The following is a 20,274-nucleotide window of genomic DNA, read 5'->3' as shown; positions in this document are numbered from 1 at the left end:
GAGATAGATAGAATCGTACGTCTCGCAGATAACTTCAACAGTAGCCAAAAAAGTCATTTTTCGTGTACATAACCTCTGAGCTCGGATTCTGATTCCACGCAGAAAATTTCTTCGGAAATGATCTATAATGATTTTTTGTAAATCTGATGTGTTATTATATTTCTTATGGTTTTTGTAATTATTCCAGGTATATCTACTTTACATCTTGTAGAAGCAATTTGTCAACATTGCTATAGTAATACAATATTTTACATGTTTTGACTATAAAATGAGTTACCAAATATATTCGACAATATCCAAAATTGTCGGCAGACAAGAAAATCGACAACATCCTGCTGCACGTAAATAGAAAGAGAAATTTTACGCCCATGGAATACATAAAGAGATGTCTGTTATTTGATAATAATTTTGAATGTTCCACGTTGCTTTTCGTTGGTGGAGGCGTCGAGACGGCGTCGCAAAAAAAACAGCTCGTCGCCGGTCGGTAACGGCGCGCTCACCAAAAGTCGGTCAACCAGACTAGACTGAACGCAATCGATAGAAAGGGCACACCACGTCTGGTCCTAAACTTTGTGGAAAATACAATAATTCATTTTGGCACCTCTTCTTCTCTCTCTATCGGTTTTATTATTTTTTGCCGAAATTAATACCTTAACGAGAATTTAACTATACTGGTTGTGTGAAGTAAATAAATTTTTGCTGAATTTAGCCATTTTTTTGGTAACATTTGGGTATAATATAATTCTTATATTAAAACAAGAAGGATATAAAAATTCCATTTGGAAGAGATTTAATATGAATAATATGATCCTGTGTACCGATTCGGATGATCCTGGTTTTTGTTATTCACTAATCTATTTTTGCGCAATTGACTATGGCAAAGAGATAAGAATTCTAATATGGTTATCCAGTTACTTTAAGTTCCTAATACAATGAAATCTCGATATAATGGACCTCGTCAGAGCGAACTTCGGATATAACGAAAAAAAATTTTTGCACCCGAATGTTAGTTCGAGTTTTAGTTGTTATTATTAGTTGTTATTCCATACTAGATTGTTGTATGTTTTTGTTGAACTAAAATTAGAACTAACACTAGACCTATAACTAGAAAGATTTGGGTTTAGCCGCACGTCTCTAAAGACGGCTAAACCCAAATGATTGTAGTTCTAGTCCAATGTTAGTTCTAGTTGTTCCTCAAATATCTGAGTTTATTATGCAAATGGTTAAGTTATATAGATTTAATACATAAAAGTAAATAATAAAATTCACAATTAGACTTTTAAACGTCAATTTGACAATTAAACGTCAACATCGTTAAAAACCTAAATCTCAAAAATCAGTTAATTTAATGTAAAGAATGTTATTGAAATACTAAAAGTAGCGAAATATATATTAATCAAAACAGTTATTAAAAAAATCGACAAAAAATATTCGACATTTATCAAAAGATTTCCAAAAATTTAGGTTGGTACCATTTGGGGGAAATGTGTTGTAAATTTAAACGTCAAAATGACGTTTAACGTTACGATGACATTTGTGTGTCAAAATCATTTATAAATAAGTGTAAATAAATATCTCTTCCCCATATTACTCCGTTATATCGAGATTTTATTGTATTGTGAAAATTACAAATTTTAATTTTTGATATCGTAATTGTTTTAAAAACAATTTTTTTTAATTAAATTAATCATCAAAAACCAATTCTTTTCGCCCAAACGTAGACATAACAAATTATTTTTTGTTTAACATCAATTAATTGCCAATTGAAAGTGAACAACAGGTGATGAATCGGTCTCAGTTTAGACGAGTAGTTTGTTGCATTCGCGGTCGAGAAACATCGTCGTCTACCAGGAGCAGTAGGAGAGCTCTATAACAACAACAACAATATCGAGCTCAGATTCTGTTGGTTGTTCGCGGTCGTTGAGTGCTGTGTATTCGTTCAGTCGCGTTTCGGCGTCAGCGTGGAACGGGACGGCAGTAGACGACGCCAGTCGTCGTCGTCGACGTCGTTTTCGCGTACTGCTCCGTGTTAAGATTTCCGTTTTCTCCCCGATAGAGATAAAATTAACGTTGCGAAACTGTGACTAAATTAAATATTTAGAGAATCGGTTATTGTTATTAATTGTGTGGTGAAAAAAGAATTGTTAAAATATTTGTTTAAAAGATGATGAAAAAAGAAAAACCCATGATGTCGGTTACTGCCATCATTCAAGGGGCGCAACATTGGGGGAGAACATTACCCGGACTTGCACAACAAAACCCATTTGGTAATTAAAGAAAACAAATTTAAATAACTTAAGAATACATTTGTCATTTTTAATATTGGACGTCCGCCTCCAGACAGACGTTTGTCGTAGGTCAAGCGACGTCGATTTGTGTTTATTTTTTGTGTAAACGCGATAAGGATTGTTGTTTTTTTTAAACGACAAAGTGTGTTTTACTCCCAGCTATCTGTCAGCTTTTTTTTTTTTTTTTAATTCGAGGAATTTTTATATTTTCGCGTTGATTCGATCGAATCGGTTGCAACACATCCATTAGGAACAACATTAAAATTGTGTCGTGCGATGTCACAATGTTTTGGGAGATTCGTTGGCACTCCGATCTATTATTATGTCTCAACAAAATCATCTGCAAAACACCTGTTTTTAAAAATAACAATTTCGATTACTAATACCATTTTTTTTTATTGGAAATCATTTAGAAATATTCTGTTACTATATCATGTTGAAATGTTGTCCAAACCAGAAGAGAGTGTTTCTGCTTCTCAATGTTTCAAGGAGGTGGTTAAAACTTCCTACAAAAATCTTTTGTATTCCTACGAGTATAAAGGTGAATTTGTTTAAATTGCTGTTTCAGATAGTGCAAGTTAAATAGAAGCTATTCCAGTGTTGATAATTCTTCCGTATCAGTTTTTCAACGCAAAATGATGATTCAAAAGGTTTATAAGTAGTACAATATTTATTTTTATTAGGGGTCTTCACAAAATTTCACTTGCCAGACTAGACAAATATATTTTCAATATGATGGTACATACACAGCGCTTGTTTGAACCTTTTATCCGACTTTCCGATATCAGACTCCAGTTCCGGGGATTCACTAGTATCTCTAAACTCCCGGATATTATCTTAAACTCTGCCAACTTATTAGTAGCAAGAGCTATTACAACAGGAAACTGCTACACTTCAATAAATCTAATAAGCATGAGCTATTATAGCTTAAAACCGATATTCTTTATTATAAATCTGCCAACTTGTTGGCAGCATGAGTTATAATAACTTTAAACTGATATACTTCATTATAAGTCTGCCAACTTGTTGACAGCATGAGCTATTATAACTTGAAACTGATATTCTTCATTATAAGTCCACTAATTTGTTGGAAGCACGAGTAGCCTTGGGATTCCTCAATATTTTATTGTCGCCACGCTGACTTGCATCTAACAACCTAAGTAGAAAATCCAATATAAGGTCCTGCATAAAGGTGTTGTGGTCTTAGCGGTGCATCTATTGTGTTTACAGATACTGCAATAAAGAAAGTCACATGGTACTTAAAGTACTCCTCATGTAGACCACTCTAAACTGTTTCTAGATTTTGTACCACACGAGTTGCGCCATCTATTGTTGAGAAGTTTTAAAACCTTAATAAATGACATAAAATTTTTAGAATCATACTCCAAAACTTTAATACTTTATTTAATCTGTTATGATTTAACGGTTTAAAACCGTGTATTTATAAATAACCTAACTTGTTGCATATATTTATAAATAAAGCGTATAGGAGCGCATTTATTCTTAGTGATAAACCTGGTTGTTTGTACACCTGACAGTTTCTAGAGCCAAAATGCCACGAGAAAGTGAAATACTTGACTTAGTTTTTTGTGTTGTTCAATCTCTAAACGTTTTTATACAAAAAAAAAATCATTTGTATACCAATTAACGTATGTCGAAATTTCACCTTTACACCGGGTTTTGTAAATGGCAAGGTCGAAGCCGGGCCTTATAGAATGAATTAACGCGGTCAGTAATTGCTCCTTCTTCTTCTTCTGCTTGACGTTGCCGCCATATAGCATCGTCTATGCAAATAGAAAAGAGTCGTGTCTTAGTTAAATGCCGTTTAAAACGAGTTATAAATTTTAAACGATGCTGCTTGCTTTCTCGGTATTTTAACTTTATTTAATTTATTCTCTTTTTTTGTAAGTGTTGTGTGTCGTATGTGTTTATCTCCCCGCGTGCAAAAATAAATATGCGATAGCAAATGCAAACAATACTCTGATGGATCCAGACGAGTTTTAAAAATGCAATACTCCGAATTTTTTTTGTTGTGTGTGGAAGTAATGACGTGAAAGAGCGTGCAAAAAGCTTAAAAGTGCATTGATTTTGATGAAACGCGATACGCGCGTGGTGAACGCAAATCATTTACTTAAAGCGAACGGCTGAAAGGTTATGTGGAGAATTCGTTCTTGGACACGTGCCATACGGTCCATATATTTTAAGCTTCCATAATCCTCACGGGTTTTGACATAACTGGATTTGTATGGGGGATTATATTTCATGTTGGATTGAATTGGTTAATCTTTAAAAAATAATTTCGCATTTTGCAGATTTGTTTGGGATAATATTGATTTATGGCGAAAAGCTTTGTTGTTTGAGATGTTAAATCACTTTTTGATGTTTTTAACGTCAAAATAACTTCTAAATTTGATTGTTGTGTTGTAAAATAAATAAATTTAAATGGTTTATGGAATTTACAATTCGAATAAATATATTTTGGTGTCTAAATAATTTTATTTAAAATATGATAATTTTAAGATTAAGAAACAGGAAATTTTATTTCTTTTTGCTGTAATGAAAAAATTGTCAATTGATACTTCGCCAGTTGCAATTTGCAATCTCTCTCATTTTCAACAAGTTATTTATAACTTAACATAACCTGTTTAGATAGCGAAAATGACGCACTAGTTAAATTAATAGAAGAATTTTCCTAATATATGTGCATTTGATAATATATAGACGAGGCAATTTCATATATATATTTCGCTTAATATTAATATATGTAAAGTTGTTAGTGATAACACTTCCGTTGATTTGTTTGAATAAATAATCTTTCAAAACACTTAATTTACGTTAAAGAATTATGATAGCATTCAAATGAAGATACACTGGGCAATTCTTCAATGAAATGAATTCTCAAGATGTTTGGCAATACAAACGTTTATAAATTATTTATCTGGAATGTGGTCCAAACCAGAAGAGTGTTTCGGCTTCTCAATATTTCAAGGAGGTAGTTAAAACTTCCTACAAAAATCTTTCGTATTTCTACGAGTCTAAAGGTGAATATGCTTAAATTGCTCTTTAAGACAGTTCAAGTTAAATAGAAGCTATTCCAGTGTTGACAATTCTTCCGTGCCAGTTTTTCAACGCAAAACTTGATGATCCAAAAGGTTTATAAGTAGTACAATTTTTTTTTATCAATGATCTTTTTCATATCATTTTCAATATGATGGTACATACACAGTGCTTATTCACACTCTAATTTCGGGAATTCACCAGTATCATCTCCAAACTCCTGGACATTATCTTGAAGTCTGCCAATTTGTTGACAGCAAGAGCTATTAGAACAGGATATTCTTTATTATAAGTCTGCCAACTTGTTGGCAGTATGAGGTATTATAACTTAAAACTGATATCCTTCATTGTAAGTCTGCCAACTTGTTGGTACCATGAGCTATTAGAACATGAAACTGATATTCTTCATTATAAGTCTGTCAATTTGTTGGCAGTACGAGCTATTACATTTCCAAACTCCTCGACGTCATCTGGAAGTCTGCCAATTTGTTGGCAGCAAGAGCTATTGATCAGCTGTTGCTATGGATTCTGGAAATACAAATTGAGTTTTAATTTTATACTTCAAACATAGTAGCCCAAAAGCAGCTCATTTAGACACAATTCGTTCTAACTTTTTAGCCTTGCCAACATTTTCAAACCGTTTAAAATATTACTATTTTCATTTCATCTTTTTTTCCAAGTTTATTTCATCTTGTTCCATATATTGTATTGCATTCTCGACCAACATTACCATTGTTGTATTGTTGTACCCATTAGCATTCAAAATTACCATTCTTATCCTTTATTTATAACCATATATTAAATAAATCTTGACTTCACATTTTTTTATTTTGTGTTTTTATCCATTCCGTGTTTGTTCAGTTACTTTTAGCATCAATTTGAGAGTATGTAAGTTTCGAATTTATGTATAAACATATAAACTCTTTGCTAATAAATCATTTCCAATTTTTTGTTGATCTTTTTGGCCGAATGTAAAAACAATACCTGCATTGGAGACGACTGGCCGAGTTTGAAATAATAAAGTATTATTAACACTTTTGCGTGTTCCTCCGTGACCTGTAGACGACTTCTATCCAAGGCCACGGTCTCCTCCCGCCACCGCCCTACGCCCCTTTCGTTTCCCCCCTAACGGCCTAAAATAGCCTACGACTCGGTTTCGCTCTTTCAACGGCAGTACATCATCAAAACACAACCAAGCGACGGAGGCCTCGCGCGTACGACAATTTGCTGTCACGATGACAGATGACGTTGTTTCGTTATTCTTCTATTTTTTTGTCAGGGGCAATTGTTTTTTTTCTGTTCGATTACGTCAGCAACCTATGTCAAAGTCGTTTCAATTCATTTATTTTTTTTTATTCGGATAAGAATCAGATTTAAGTAATAAATACATAAAAAAAATTGTTTAGGTATAATTATAAAAGTACTAAAAGATAAAATATTAACAATGAAAGACAGAGAGATGTAGGTTTGGTATGAACGGACGTGCAACGTCGGATAGTGAGTCTATTTTTAGAAAAACCGAGTCAGTCGGTGAGTCGTCTATGGTCGCGATCTGGCACTTGCACGGCTTTTGCCTTGATCGTGGCATTCAATTTCAGTTCGCAACATCATTCGGACATGTAAGCCATGTTATTCGAGGATGACAGTTACACAGTACACAACAGCGGAAGAAATCGATCCATTTCCTTTTCAAGAAATATACATACATCTTTATTCAAAAATAAATCCTATTTTTATAGTTGAAATGAAATGATTTAAAAAAGTATTTTCAAAAAGAAACATAAAAAAGTTTATTATCCATAATTTTTTTATAGACATGTTTTTGTGAATCCTTCTTTCCAATTTTTTGTTATTTTCCTTCGAAAACAAACCCTTTGATAAACCGATAACTGTGAATCAATCGAAGTAGATTAGATTTCGGAAATCCAATAAGATTAAGATGTTTTCATAAGATTTTGATGACTAATTTTCTTGTTTTTTTGGTATATTTTAGGGCTAAGTTTGGAACAAATCGGTTCGATGGGACCTCAATCCCCGTTAGAATTAAAACCGGATACCGGAACATTGATAACTTCCGGCCAGTACAGTCCTCAAGGACCGAACAGTCCCGGATCGTACAGCATGGGCCACGGGAGTATCTTGAGCCCTTCACCTGGTGCCCAAGGAAAAAGCGTCGGATCCCCTTATCCCCCCAATCATCCGTTAAGCGGATCAAAACACCTATGTTCTATTTGTGGAGATAGAGCAAGTGGAAAACATTATGGAGTATACAGGTAAAAAAAATTATTGATTAATTGACATTTTTTTATAACTAGCAGCGATTAGATTTCTTAAAAACATTCGAATCAAACTAATACAAAGTTTGCAACTATGTTTCAGAGAGTCACATTAATGGCTCATCTTGAGTACTAAGTACTTGCAAAATGCTCTGCAATAATTGCTATATTCAGAACGTTCCATGTAGGAGTGATGTATAATCATGTACAGGGTGTCCCAATTTCGATGTCCACATAGGCTATCTCCGAAACTAAAAGAGATAGAAAAAAAGTAGCTTACATGTCATGATCTCGTTTTTCGAGAAAATGCTAATGCCGAAAACTCCGAACAGCTATCGTCTTTTGTTTTCGCCCTATCGGCAAAAACTGAAAATTTTGCGAAAACGACAATCGCGAATATCTCACTTATTATCAAAGATGGAGTATTATAAATAAAACATTATATGGGCAACTTTTTACGAAGAATTCAGTGGCGTAGGTAGAATTTTTTTCCCATCTTTTATTTTCGAGATTTGAGACATAACTTTATTTTTTTAAATGGAAACCATAGTTGGCTATGACCTAAAATAATTTGTTATTTTCTTCTGATAACAAATATATATAGTTTGTGGGGTATATTTCTTATAGTTATTGAATAATTAACATAAATTCATTTTGTTCTATCTAAAACTAATGTATGTATTTAAAAGTTAATGTTGCTATGGTGATAACCATACATACTATGATGGAACATAACGTATCAATTTTTTTTGTTCTTTCTAAAACTATTGTATGTATTTAAAACTTAATGTTGTTATGGTGATAACAATGCCACGATGGAAAACATTGGGTACGTTCAGCAGGTGTCAACAGTTGAATTAAATCAGTCAGCTAGTTTTATGAGCTTTAATACAGCGGAACGAAATCGGCTGAACAAGCAATTGAGAATTAGCAGTTCAGCATAACCTAAAACTATGGCCAACAATAATATTTTTGAAAATTTTGTGTTATTAGAAGAGATAATGGATGATGATGTTGATTTTAAGGCTCATTTCATTTTATACAGTTCTGCCAGTTTCAAAATTAAAGGGGAGAAACAAAAAATATTAATCCTAACCTAGAATTTCACAACCGTTGTTTGTAGTAGTATTTAAAAATTCACTAACAACTCTGGCATTATGTGCTGGTGCTCCGTCATATTGAAAATATATCATTTGAGACTTATTTAATGGCAAATTGTCGACCAAAGGCACAATGTGCTGCCTTGATATATTGAGGTATTACCTGAGTTTAAGTTTTTATGGTAGATACTATATGCCAACATTCTATTATCTAAAAGGGCACACCATACATTGAACCTCAACCTTCTTTGAACACTCAGAGACTTCATTGGTCCAGATGACATTTTGAACAAACAGCAGATTATTTAATTTTTCTAAATATCATCTACAAAATTCTAATCTTAGATTGACATCTTCGGCACGTAAATAATGAGTTAGGCCCGCTTTGTATGGTTTATACATATTTTTCTTTCATATTCGGGAGCAGCGGTTTTTGGGTCAGACGTCTTGTTCAATTTCTCTGCAAGATGTTGATGGATTTATCGCAAGTGAAGCCAACACATTGACTTCATCCTCTTGCAGGCCATTTTGGTATGTTTTTGCACGTGGTTTGGGGATGGACCAAAAATCTATTAAATTTTCTGCTAACCGGCTGAAGGTTCTTACGTGCGGTTGTCTTCTTTCCGGATACCTTGTGAAATATAATTCCGCGGCTACCGTCGCATTCTTATCTGATAACATATAGCATTCCATCATGTTACATTTTCATAATTTTCGAAGTTCATTGTAAAGTTTTATTTAGTTTTGTTATACTTTGACACCTAATATGCTGGTGCATCATACCAGCTCATAATGCCAGAGTTGTTATCGAATTTTTAAATACAAACTTTGGCAATTATTTGATACATTATGTTCCATCATAGTATGTATGGTTATCACCATAGCAACATTAACTTTTAAATACATACATTATGTTTAGATAGAACAAAATGAATTTTTGTTAATTATTCAATAACTATAAGAAATATGCCCCACAAACTATATATATTTGTTATCAGAAGAAAATAACAAATTATTTTAGGTCATAGCCAACTATGGTTTCCATTTAAAAAAATAAAGTTACGTCAAAAATCTCGAAAATAAAAAATGGGAAAAAAATTCTACCTACGCCACTGAATTCTTCGTAAAAAGTTGCCCACATAATGTTTTATTTATAATACTCCATCTTTGATAATAAGTGAGATATTCGCGATTGTCGTTTTCGCATAATTTTCAGTTTTTGCCGATAGGACGAAAACAAAAGACGATAGCTGTTCGGAGTTTTCGGCATTAGCATTTTCTCGAAAAACGAGATCATGACATGTAAGCTACTTTTTTTCTATCTCTTTTAGTTTCGGAGATAGCCTATGCGGACATCGAAATTGGGACACCCTGTACAGGGTGGTTCAAAATTGAAAATATTGTAAAACCAGCAAGATAGTTATGCCACGTAGCTAGGAATCTTGTTCATGATTTCACCTGGATATTTTTTAAGTCACCATTTCATATGGTTTGAATTTAGAGCGTGTCATGGCAAAAAAATCGGTTTTTAATTTCCTTATATTGATCAAAAATTTATTAAAATATCTGCTAGGGTGGCATCTAAGTAGGCAAATTGCAGAATCTAGCTTCTTTCCCCAGTGCCAAAGTGAAAACAAAAATCTCCAGCTATAATTAAGTCTCAATTGTATTAAGTCTCGATTAATTGGCTTAAATCAGACGAAATCATGCTGAATCAGATGTGTCGTAATAGCGACACTTTGAAAATTGACTTTGACACTTTGTTTTTATTAGGATGGTATTAAAGGGCTTCATTAAACAGCTCCATATTGAGGTTGGAGATTGCAAAGATACTGTGGTTGTTTCCTTACATCACTGCTCAATAAAAATGTACAATAATCTAACGCTGAATAACAAATAAAACTAGACTAACAATAGATCTAGAACTAGAAACATTCCGTTTAGTTGCACCTCTTTTAAGACGGCTGGTAGTTGCATATTTTTATTAAACTAAAACTAACACTACACCTAGAACTACAAAGAAGACTTGTTTTATAAGTTCTAATGTTAGGTTTAGTTGTGTTCAGCGTTAGATTGTTCTATAGTTTTATTAAACTGAAACTAAACTCTGATTGTTTAAATGATTTTGACATACAAATGTCATAGTAGCGTTAAACGTCATTTTGACGTTTAAATCTATAACACATTTTCTTAAAATGGTACCAACCTAAATTTTTGGAAATCTTTTGATGAATGTCGAATATTTCAACTTTTGTAATAGTTCAATAAAAAGTTGAATAAAAAAAGTTTAATTCAATAAAAATATACAACAAACTAACGCTGAAACATCTAAAACTAGAACTAACACTATATTTAGAACTAGAATCATTCGGGTTTAGCCGTCTTTAGAGACGTGCGGCTAAACCCGAATATATCTAGTTCTGTCTAGAGTTAGTTCTAGTTTTAATTGTTATTCAGAGTTAGATTGTGTAATATTTTTATTGAACAAAGAGTAGAACTAACACTAGACCTAGAATCAGAAACATTCTGGTTTAGCCATGCGTTTCTTAAGACGGAACTCTTCCTTTGCAAAGCTATCAAATGCCTGTACTATTAAGCTATGTTGCATTTTATGAGGGGCAGTGCAAGTGCATAGTGATTCGTAACTATGGATACTGCATTCATATATTGCGAGTTATATGAAAGTCCCAGTATATGGAGAGAAATTGTCATTTTTGAAGATTTTTTTCAGTTATACCAAAAGCTATTATAAAAAAGTTGTATTAGAACAAGACAAAGTTATGTTATGGTAAACTAATTTATCCAAAATTTTTTTAATAAATAAATAATGACAAGTAAATTTGTTGAAAAAATAGTAAAGATTAAAAGTAAAAGACTGCTTCTAGATTTAGTTAGTATATGGTTAGAATCTACAAGAACAGGATTCACGGTTTTTGCCCACGCTGAGTTCGCTCTGCTCACGCTGTTTACAATAATCCCAAGGCCTTCGGTTGCGAGCCAGTGATGCAACATCGTCGCGCAGGAGGCCATGGTCATGGCACACTATGACCGAACGTTGTTTTCTAATCAATAATAATAATACCTATTTCCTAGTTTAAATAAAATAAATCAATAAATTCTTCTTTATTACTTTTTAACGTTAAAAATAGAGAAGCATTTATGACTAATAATTTTTTTTTGGTAACATTTAATTATAAAATACCCATTCACTTTTAAATAATAAAATCTCGCTGTTTAATCAACCCATTAAAAAAAAATCAACTTTTAATAATGACCTTCACAACACAATCTAAAAATTTCTTAAGACACTAACCACTAGTGAAGAAAGTAAAAAAAAACAATTCATTTTAACAACGCTATAGTAATAAAATTTTAAATTCTCACGATTTTAAATGAACTCGGTCACGTTTTGTCGGCTGTTTTGTTTAGAGGTGTATAAATACGGGGCCGCGTAATAATTCACAAAAAAAGCGGGTGATTTGCCATTGAATTCAAGGCTGTTATCGTCGCAATAATATCGAGAGAAAAACCGGGAGCGATGAATAAAAAAAAACGAGCAATAAAAGAAAACAATACGATTATATTCAAAATGATCGGATCGAGTATGAATAAGCGCTTCGTGCTCTGGTGCAATCGCAAATGCACGTAATTATGTAAATTTCGAACTAATAAAATGTCTCATTCATTCCAACAATTTGAACTTGGCCTTGCGTTTAGAATATAACCCGAACGCAAAATGATTTAATACTGACCTCGCTCGTGGTATTGTTGCTCATTTACAATGAGTTTTATCTGCAATAATTTAAATTGTTAATTTCGATTTTTAGCGCATCACTTCAATTTCATTGAGTTTCAAACTTTTTAAATAAACATTTCATCCTTGAACATCGTTTAACAACGCGACGTACGTTACACGTGATCGTTAAATATTAATTTTGAAAATTCCACTTGATTTGGTATTAAATTTGTTTAGAATTAGATTTTTTATTTTTATTCCTCAAGTCTTCTCGTTGCACAGGTAACAGGTGCTAACTTTAATACTCTCAAGGTTACGCACTTAATATAAACTTTTGGAATGTCCCCAACGCTGTAATAAAACGTATTCAATGTACATACAAAATTACGAAACTGTATTTTTAAATTTATGTCTTCACTGGTAAAGAATTAGTTTTTTTTTTCGAGTTCCTTTCTGAATACGTAATAAGTCGGTAGTAAAACTACATCGATTTTTTTAAGAAATATTAAATAAATGAGGAATTCAAAAAGAAAAAATACAGTTGCACACAAAATTGAGTATACAGGGAAGATACAGCTTTACTAAACCACCCCCATGTTTAACTGTTCCCACCAAATTCTTGTTTTTTGAGCTCACAATTTGGTTTCCTCCAAACTATTTGCATTTCGGAATCTCAATGAGTAATTTTAGTATTATCAGTGAACATTACGGCTAAATCCGAATGATTCTAGTTCTAGGTCTTGTGTTAGTTCTTGTAGTAGTGCTAATGCAATACTGGAACTAACACTAGACCGAGAACTAGAATCGTTCGGGTTTAGCCGCACGTCTCTCAAGACGGCTAAACCCGAATGATTCTAGTTCTAGGTCTTGTGTTAGTTCTAGTGATAGTGCTAATGTAAAATTAGAACTAACACAAGACCTACAACTACATACAGTCAGTCCCAAAAGTCATCGTACACCGACGGTTTTTGCATAATATCCAAAATGAGGTCGTAAAAAAAGTATTTTTTTATTACCATACACATAATTATTTATTTTTAACAGATTTATAAACAGAAAACACTGCAATTTAACAAAATAACTTAATAGTTCTTCAAAATTCTTCCATTGGAATGTCACAAAAGTGATCGTACAGATCCAAAAGTTGTAATTAAAGACGCAGCCAAGCTGGTACTAGTACTTGGTTGGTCCTCCGTTCGCTTTAAGTACAGCTTTTAGTCTTCTCTCATAGATTGAACAAGTTTTTCAGTGTATGATGCCGGAATTTTATCCCACTCTACTTGTAATGCAGCTTTTAGGGATTCCTTGCTACTAATGTTGTGCATTCTAATAGATTTTTCTAAGTAATCCCACACGTGCTCTATGGGGTTAATATCCGGTGATTGTGGAGGAGAATGTAGCTGCTTGGGCACATTATATAAAAGCCATTCGCGAACTACATGTGCTGTATGCTTTGGGTCTTGGTCTTGTTGGAAAATCCAATTACTTCCAAGACACAATTGTATAGCATTTTGCTTTAAATTAGCCTTTAAAATATTTAAATATTGCCACTTATTCATTATATTTTCAATAAAGACTGAACTACCGACTCCTGAAGCAGCCATGGATCCCCATACCATCACGGATCCACCGCCATGTTTCACTGTTGGTAGGAGATTTTTTAAATCTAGGGCTGTACCGGCCTTCCTCCAAATTTTACCCCTACCATCGCATCCAAAAATGTTATATTTTGATTCATCTGTAAAGATGACCCTTTTGGATGCTCTTATCCGAGGATTTGTGTTGACTTCTTGCCTAATGCTTCGTTCTTCTCGGGGAGTCAACAATTTTGGACGGTCAGTGCGCGGAGCATTTTCAATATTTCCGGTATCCACAAACCTTTTAATTATATACTGAATTGTAGAAGCACTTTTATTAAGTGTTTTAGCGATTTCACGTATAGATCGACCTTCATTATGTAATTTTATAACAATTTTTCTCACTTCTACACTTGTTTCCGTTCTCTGGGGAGCCATGACACTTTTTTGACAAACGGAGAGCAACGATTACTAGATGTAGGGCAGGTTAGACTAGCTGCACGGGAAATCCCACGTAATTGACAAAGAGACGGGGAAACCCCTGTCGGTTTTCAGATGTACGATTACTTTTGTGAGATTGCAATGGAACGATTTTGAAGAATTATTAAGTAATTTTGTTATTTTGTTAAATTGCAGTGTTTTCTGTTTATAAATCTGTTAAAAATAAATAATTATATGTATGGTAATAAAAAAATTCTTTTATTTACGATCACGTTTTGGAAATCATGCGAAAACCATTTGTGTACGATGACTTTTGGGACTGACTGTACAGGGTGGTTCAAATTCGATGTCCGAATAGGCTAACTCGAAAACTATAAGAGTTAGAAGAAAAGTAGCTGACATGTCATGATCTCGTTTTTCGAGAAACTGCTAATGCCGAAAACCTCATAGCGCTATCGTCTTTTGTTTTTCCGCTAGAGGCCAAAATTGAAAATATCGTAAAACCCGCAAATGTAATTATCTTGGTTATTAGTATAGGTGGAGTATTATAACTAAGACATTATATGGACACTTTTTTACAGAGAATTTGATGACGTAGTCAAAAAAATTTTGTCGGTTTTAGATTTTGAGATATTATCACAATTTTCGTTTTTTTAAATGGAAACAACCACTGATTATTCGCTTATTAAATTCGTTATTTTTTTCTGATTACAAAAATATAGGGTTCGACAGGTCTATTTCTTATTGTTTTAGAATAAAGCCAAAAATAAACTTTTTTTTTAAATTTCCATCTAGTGTCATCGACGAAATTAAATTTACAGTTTCCTGTAAATTATGGTACTATAACTAAAAATTAAAAAAACAAATTTCTGATGTTTGAAACAAATAAATTTGTTGAACTATTTAATTTATATATGTTTTACACAAAAGTTGGAATAGATTGCATTATTTCACATTTTTTATTAATATTTAATATTATTACAGGATTTTTAAAGTGACACTTTTTGAATACAAACAAATGTTGCTATGTTTATTTGAATTCAAAAGAAAAATATATGAGCGCCATCTATCAATAATTTATTAAGTCATTTAATAATAATATTAAATATTAATAAAAAATTTGAAATAATGCAATCTATTCCAACTTTTGTGTAAAACATATATAAATTAAATAGTTTAACAAATTTATTTGTTTCAAACATCAAAATCGAAATTTAAAAAAAAAGTTTATTTTTGGCTTTATTCTAAAACAATAAGAAATAGACCTGTCGAACCCTATATTTTTGTAATCAGAAAAAAATAACGAATTTAATAAGCGAATAATCAGTGGTTGTTTCCATTTAAAAAAACGAAAATTGTGATGATATCTCAAAATCTAAAACCGAAAAAATTTTTTTGACTACGTCATCCAATTCTCTATAAAAAAGTGTCCATATAATGTCTTAGTTATAATACTCCACCTATAATAATAGCGAAGATAATTGCACTTGCTGGTTTTACGATATTTCCAATTTTGGCCTCTAGGGGAAAAACAAAAGACGATAGCGCTATGAGATTTTCGGCATTAGCAGTTTCTCGAAAAACGAGATCATGACATGTAAGCTACTTTTTTTCTAACTCTTATAGTTTCCGAGTTAGCCTATTCGGACATCGAATTTGAACCACCCTGTACATTCAGATTTAGCCGCACGTCTTTCATAATAAAAACATGCAACATAGTGATATCTTATGCTAACTAGCGCTACTTACCACTGTCACTAAAACTAACATTAGACTTAGAACTAGAAAGATTCAGATATATTGGATTTTATGTGTGACAAAGTAAGTTGGTACCCCTAATTTCTATGGAAATGTATTTTTGTATATTGCATTTTAATTGAAATTCACAGTATCATTTTTTATCATTTGTTATAATTGTTAATATTGTGATTATTTTATTTGGAAAAGTGGATTATTTTGCATTAAATTTAGTGAATAAGATTGTTGTTAATATATATACAAAATAAATTAATTCCCCTGTATACTCAATTTTGTGAGTAACTGTATATATTATTTGTTGCGTAAGTGAGAAAGAGAAGTCAGCGAACGTTTTTGCGCAAACTTTGGCATTGACTTTGACGTTTCCTGTATTCCACGCTCATTCTTCAACGAACCATGCACAATCCGGGTAATTGAAAACGCCGCGGTTTTAGGAAGGTCAGCTTTTTTAAGATAGTAACAGCAGAAAAAAGAATGTGTCAATTTAACAATTTGAAACAAACTTAAAAATAAAGAACTAAACGTTCTTTAAAAAAAATACGTGTTTCCATATCTATTTTAATTCCTTACAGTACCAATTTCTTCTTTTTTTGTTGCAGTTGTGAAGGATGTAAAGGATTTTTTAAAAGAACCGTTCGGAAAGATTTAACGTACGCATGCAGAGAAGAAAAACATTGTATTATAGATAAAAGACAAAGAAATAGGTATAAAAAATTAATAAATACAAAAAAAGTATGTTAATTTATTATATTATTTTGTTTTTAGATGTCAATTTTGTCGATATCAAAAATGTCTCGTAAAAGGAATGAAAAGGGAAGCAGTTCAAGAAGAAAGGCAAAGGACGAGAGAAAGGGACACCTCGGAGGTTGAATCTACATCAAACATGCAAACAGATATGCCGTTGGAACGGATATTAGAGGCGGAAAAACGAGCCGATGGAACAGACGAACATCAATTAGTAGAAGTATTTAAAATGTTTTATTGATCAAACAATTTTTTTTACTAATATTTTAATTTTATTTTTATTTTAGAGCCCCGTTTCGAATTTTTATCGCGCAACGAACAAACAATTGTTACAATTAGTAGAATGGGCAAAGCATATACCTCATTTTACTTCATTACCAATTCCGGATCAAGTGAAATTATTAAAAGCTGGTTGGAATGAATTGTTAATAGCGTCATTTTCACATCGATCAATAGAATCAAGGGAAGGAATTATTTTAAGTAATGGATTCACCATACACAGGTTAAAAAAGCATTACAGTAAAACCTTGATATAACGAATTTCCTTAGAACGGACTCAAGTCATACTATTAATATTATTTATTTAATACATCAGTGAATGAGATAGAATCCAACTTGAGTTATTCCCCAAAATGTTTTATTCCATCTTTATAACTCGAACTAGAAAGCGTTAGATTGTTGTATATTTTTATTAAATTAATACTAAATTCTGATTTTTTTAAATGATTTTGATATACAAATATCATTGTGACATTAAACGTCATTTTGACGTACAACACATTTTCCTAAAATGGTACCAACCTAAATTTTTGATGAATGTGGAATATTTCTTACCAGTTTTTTTAATAACTTTTTGATTTATAGTAATATATTTCGCTACTTCTAGTATTTCAATAAGATCTTTTACATTAAATTAACTGATTTTTGAGATCTAAATTTTTTAATGATGTTGACGTTTAATTGTCAAGTTGACGTTTAAAAGTCAAATAATATTTTTAGTTTTTGTACAGATTATTTTGCATTAATGGTATTAATTATTTCATTCTGATAAATGCTATCTATAGTTTTCCATTTTCCATCCAACTTTCTTATTGATATTTTATTTTTCTTGTTCTGTTTACAACCCATTTTGATTTTTTAAATGATTTTGACATACAATTGTCATTTTAACGTCACTTTGACGTTTAAAAATTAAAACTCATTCTCTAAAATAGTACCAACCTAAACGTTTGGAAATATTTTGATGAATGTCAAATTACCAGTTTTTTAACAACTTTTATTATATATCAGTATATTTCGCCACTTTTAATATTCCAATAAGATTTTTTCATCAAATTAACTGATTTTTGAGTTTTTTTTAATATCTATCTTCTTTAACAATGTTGACGTTTAATTGTCAAGTTGACGTTTAAAAGTCAAATAATATTTTTACTTTTTTTAAGATTATTTTGCAATAATGGTGTTAATTATTTCATTCTGATAAATGTTATAGTTTTCCATCCAACTTTCTTATTAATATTTTATTTTTCTTGTTCTATTTATAATCCTTTTTGATTTTTTTAATAATTTGATATACAAATGTCATCTTGACGTTTAAACGTCATTTTTATGTTTAAAAACCACAACGCAATGTTTCTAGTTCTAGGTCTAATGTTAGTTCTTTCAGACACTCCCTTCCCCATATTAATCCGTTATATCGAGATTAAACTGTATTTTCTTTAAACAATTATACTAATATATTTTTATTTCTTTTTATATAGAAATTCAGCGAAAGAATTTGGTGTTGCAAGTATATTCGATAGAGTTTTAACGGAATTAGTAGCAAAAATGCGTGAAATGAAAATGGATAAAACAGAATTAGGATGTCTTAGAACAATAATATTATATAATTCGGATGTTCGTGGATTAAAATCAGTTTCAGAAGTGGAAATGTTACGGGAAAAAGTGTACGGTGTTTTAGAAGAGTACACAAAGGCGACGCATCCAAATGAACCGGGACGATTTGCAAAGCTTCTTTTGCGTCTACCAGCTCTAAGATCGATCGCTTTGAAATGTTTAAATCATCTTTTTGTCTTCCAATTGCTCGGCGAACACACCATTGAGGAATATCTCACGAAAATGCTTGATAGTAGCACGGAAATGCGTGAAGATTTTTAATCGCTTTATTATTATTTTTTTATTTGTAAACACTTAAAAGTTTTTAATATTTTTAATAACGTTCTTCCTGAAATCGTTTTAATTTTATTATTTTTTTTTCAATGATCGTCTGTGATTTCTCGTTTTATTTAAATTACGTTTGGGTATTATTTGCAATCTTTCTCATTCTATTAACTAAAATAAAATAAAATAAAAAGAATAGTGTATGGCGTATAATTCGAAAAAGAAAATAATTTAAGTATTTGTATATAATATAATAGAAAGTTTCGGATTTTTTATTCTTGATTTTTTTGTGGTGATTGTAAGTGCCTGGGCTTCGTTTTTGCGACTTTCTTAATCAAATTATGTTGGAAAAAAGCTCAACTTGAATGTTTTGAAAATGTAATAAGTTAATTACTAAAGACTCACTTATAAAAAAATATTTATTTACGAGGGCAGCTTGTTTCTTTGAAATTCTCATTGTAAATATTAGTTGTATAGCGGTTTTTTAAGTACATTCCAATGGTATGAATGGGATATACTCAAAAAGATAATAAAAATGCTCTGTCTGTTTCAAACACAACATAAAAAAAGATACAAAAACAATGTATATATTTATTTGCTTCTATTCGAGATATTTTTCTTGTTGTGGAATAGACTAAGCATATTTTTGGCCTATAATATTAAAATTGTCGGAATTTGAAAATAAAACAAATTAGATAGGCACCGTTTTTCGCTGCTAATTGTGTCTAATATAAAAAAATATATGTTTATCGGGAAATATCGATATATTACTTTTGTGTGACGGAATATACTGTTCAAGTTTTTAAGATTTTAATTGTTGTAAGTATCTGAGAGAGAGACAATTTCATAGTTTATAGACTATTATTATTATTACGATTTATTAATTATCATTATTTCTTAGTATAAAGAAATTTAAAGTTGTCATATTTTTAATGAAATCAATAAAATGACCTCTTTCTATTCGATTTTCAGTCTTTGTATGTATTTAATCACCACCCATCAAACTTTGTGAATTTAGAAACATGAAAAAGGACTATGTTCTAGTTTTAATGCTTCTTTATGTATCATATGATGCAAATGGGTTAAGTTATTATGATTTAATAAAAAAAATTAAATAATAAAGTTCTTATAACAAAT

The 20,274-nt window shown here is 31.5% G+C and overlaps 1 protein-coding gene across 1 annotated transcript; it reads left to right on the top strand.

The window, feature by feature from the left end:
* Positions 1-1,200: 1,200 nt before the first annotated feature.
* Positions 1,201-20,102, top strand: LOC111424709 (retinoid X receptor ultraspiracle). Its single transcript, XM_023058343.2, has 6 exons — positions 1,201-2,267; positions 7,339-7,618; positions 16,833-16,937; positions 16,999-17,197; positions 17,265-17,479; positions 18,738-20,102. The coding sequence occupies exons 1-6, from the start codon at positions 2,165-2,167 to the stop codon at positions 19,132-19,134; spliced, it is 1,299 nt and encodes a 432-aa protein (XP_022914111.1). The 5' UTR covers positions 1,201-2,164; the 3' UTR covers positions 19,135-20,102.
* Positions 20,103-20,274: the final 172 nt, after the last annotated feature.

Source organism: Onthophagus taurus, chromosome 6 (genome assembly GCF_036711975.1).
Source record: "Onthophagus taurus isolate NC chromosome 6, IU_Otau_3.0, whole genome shotgun sequence".
NCBI classification, from domain to species: domain Eukaryota; kingdom Metazoa; phylum Arthropoda; class Insecta; order Coleoptera; family Scarabaeidae; genus Onthophagus; species Onthophagus taurus.
The sequence above is the reverse complement of the archived record's forward strand: the minus strand, read 5'-3'. Positions and strand labels throughout refer to the sequence as shown.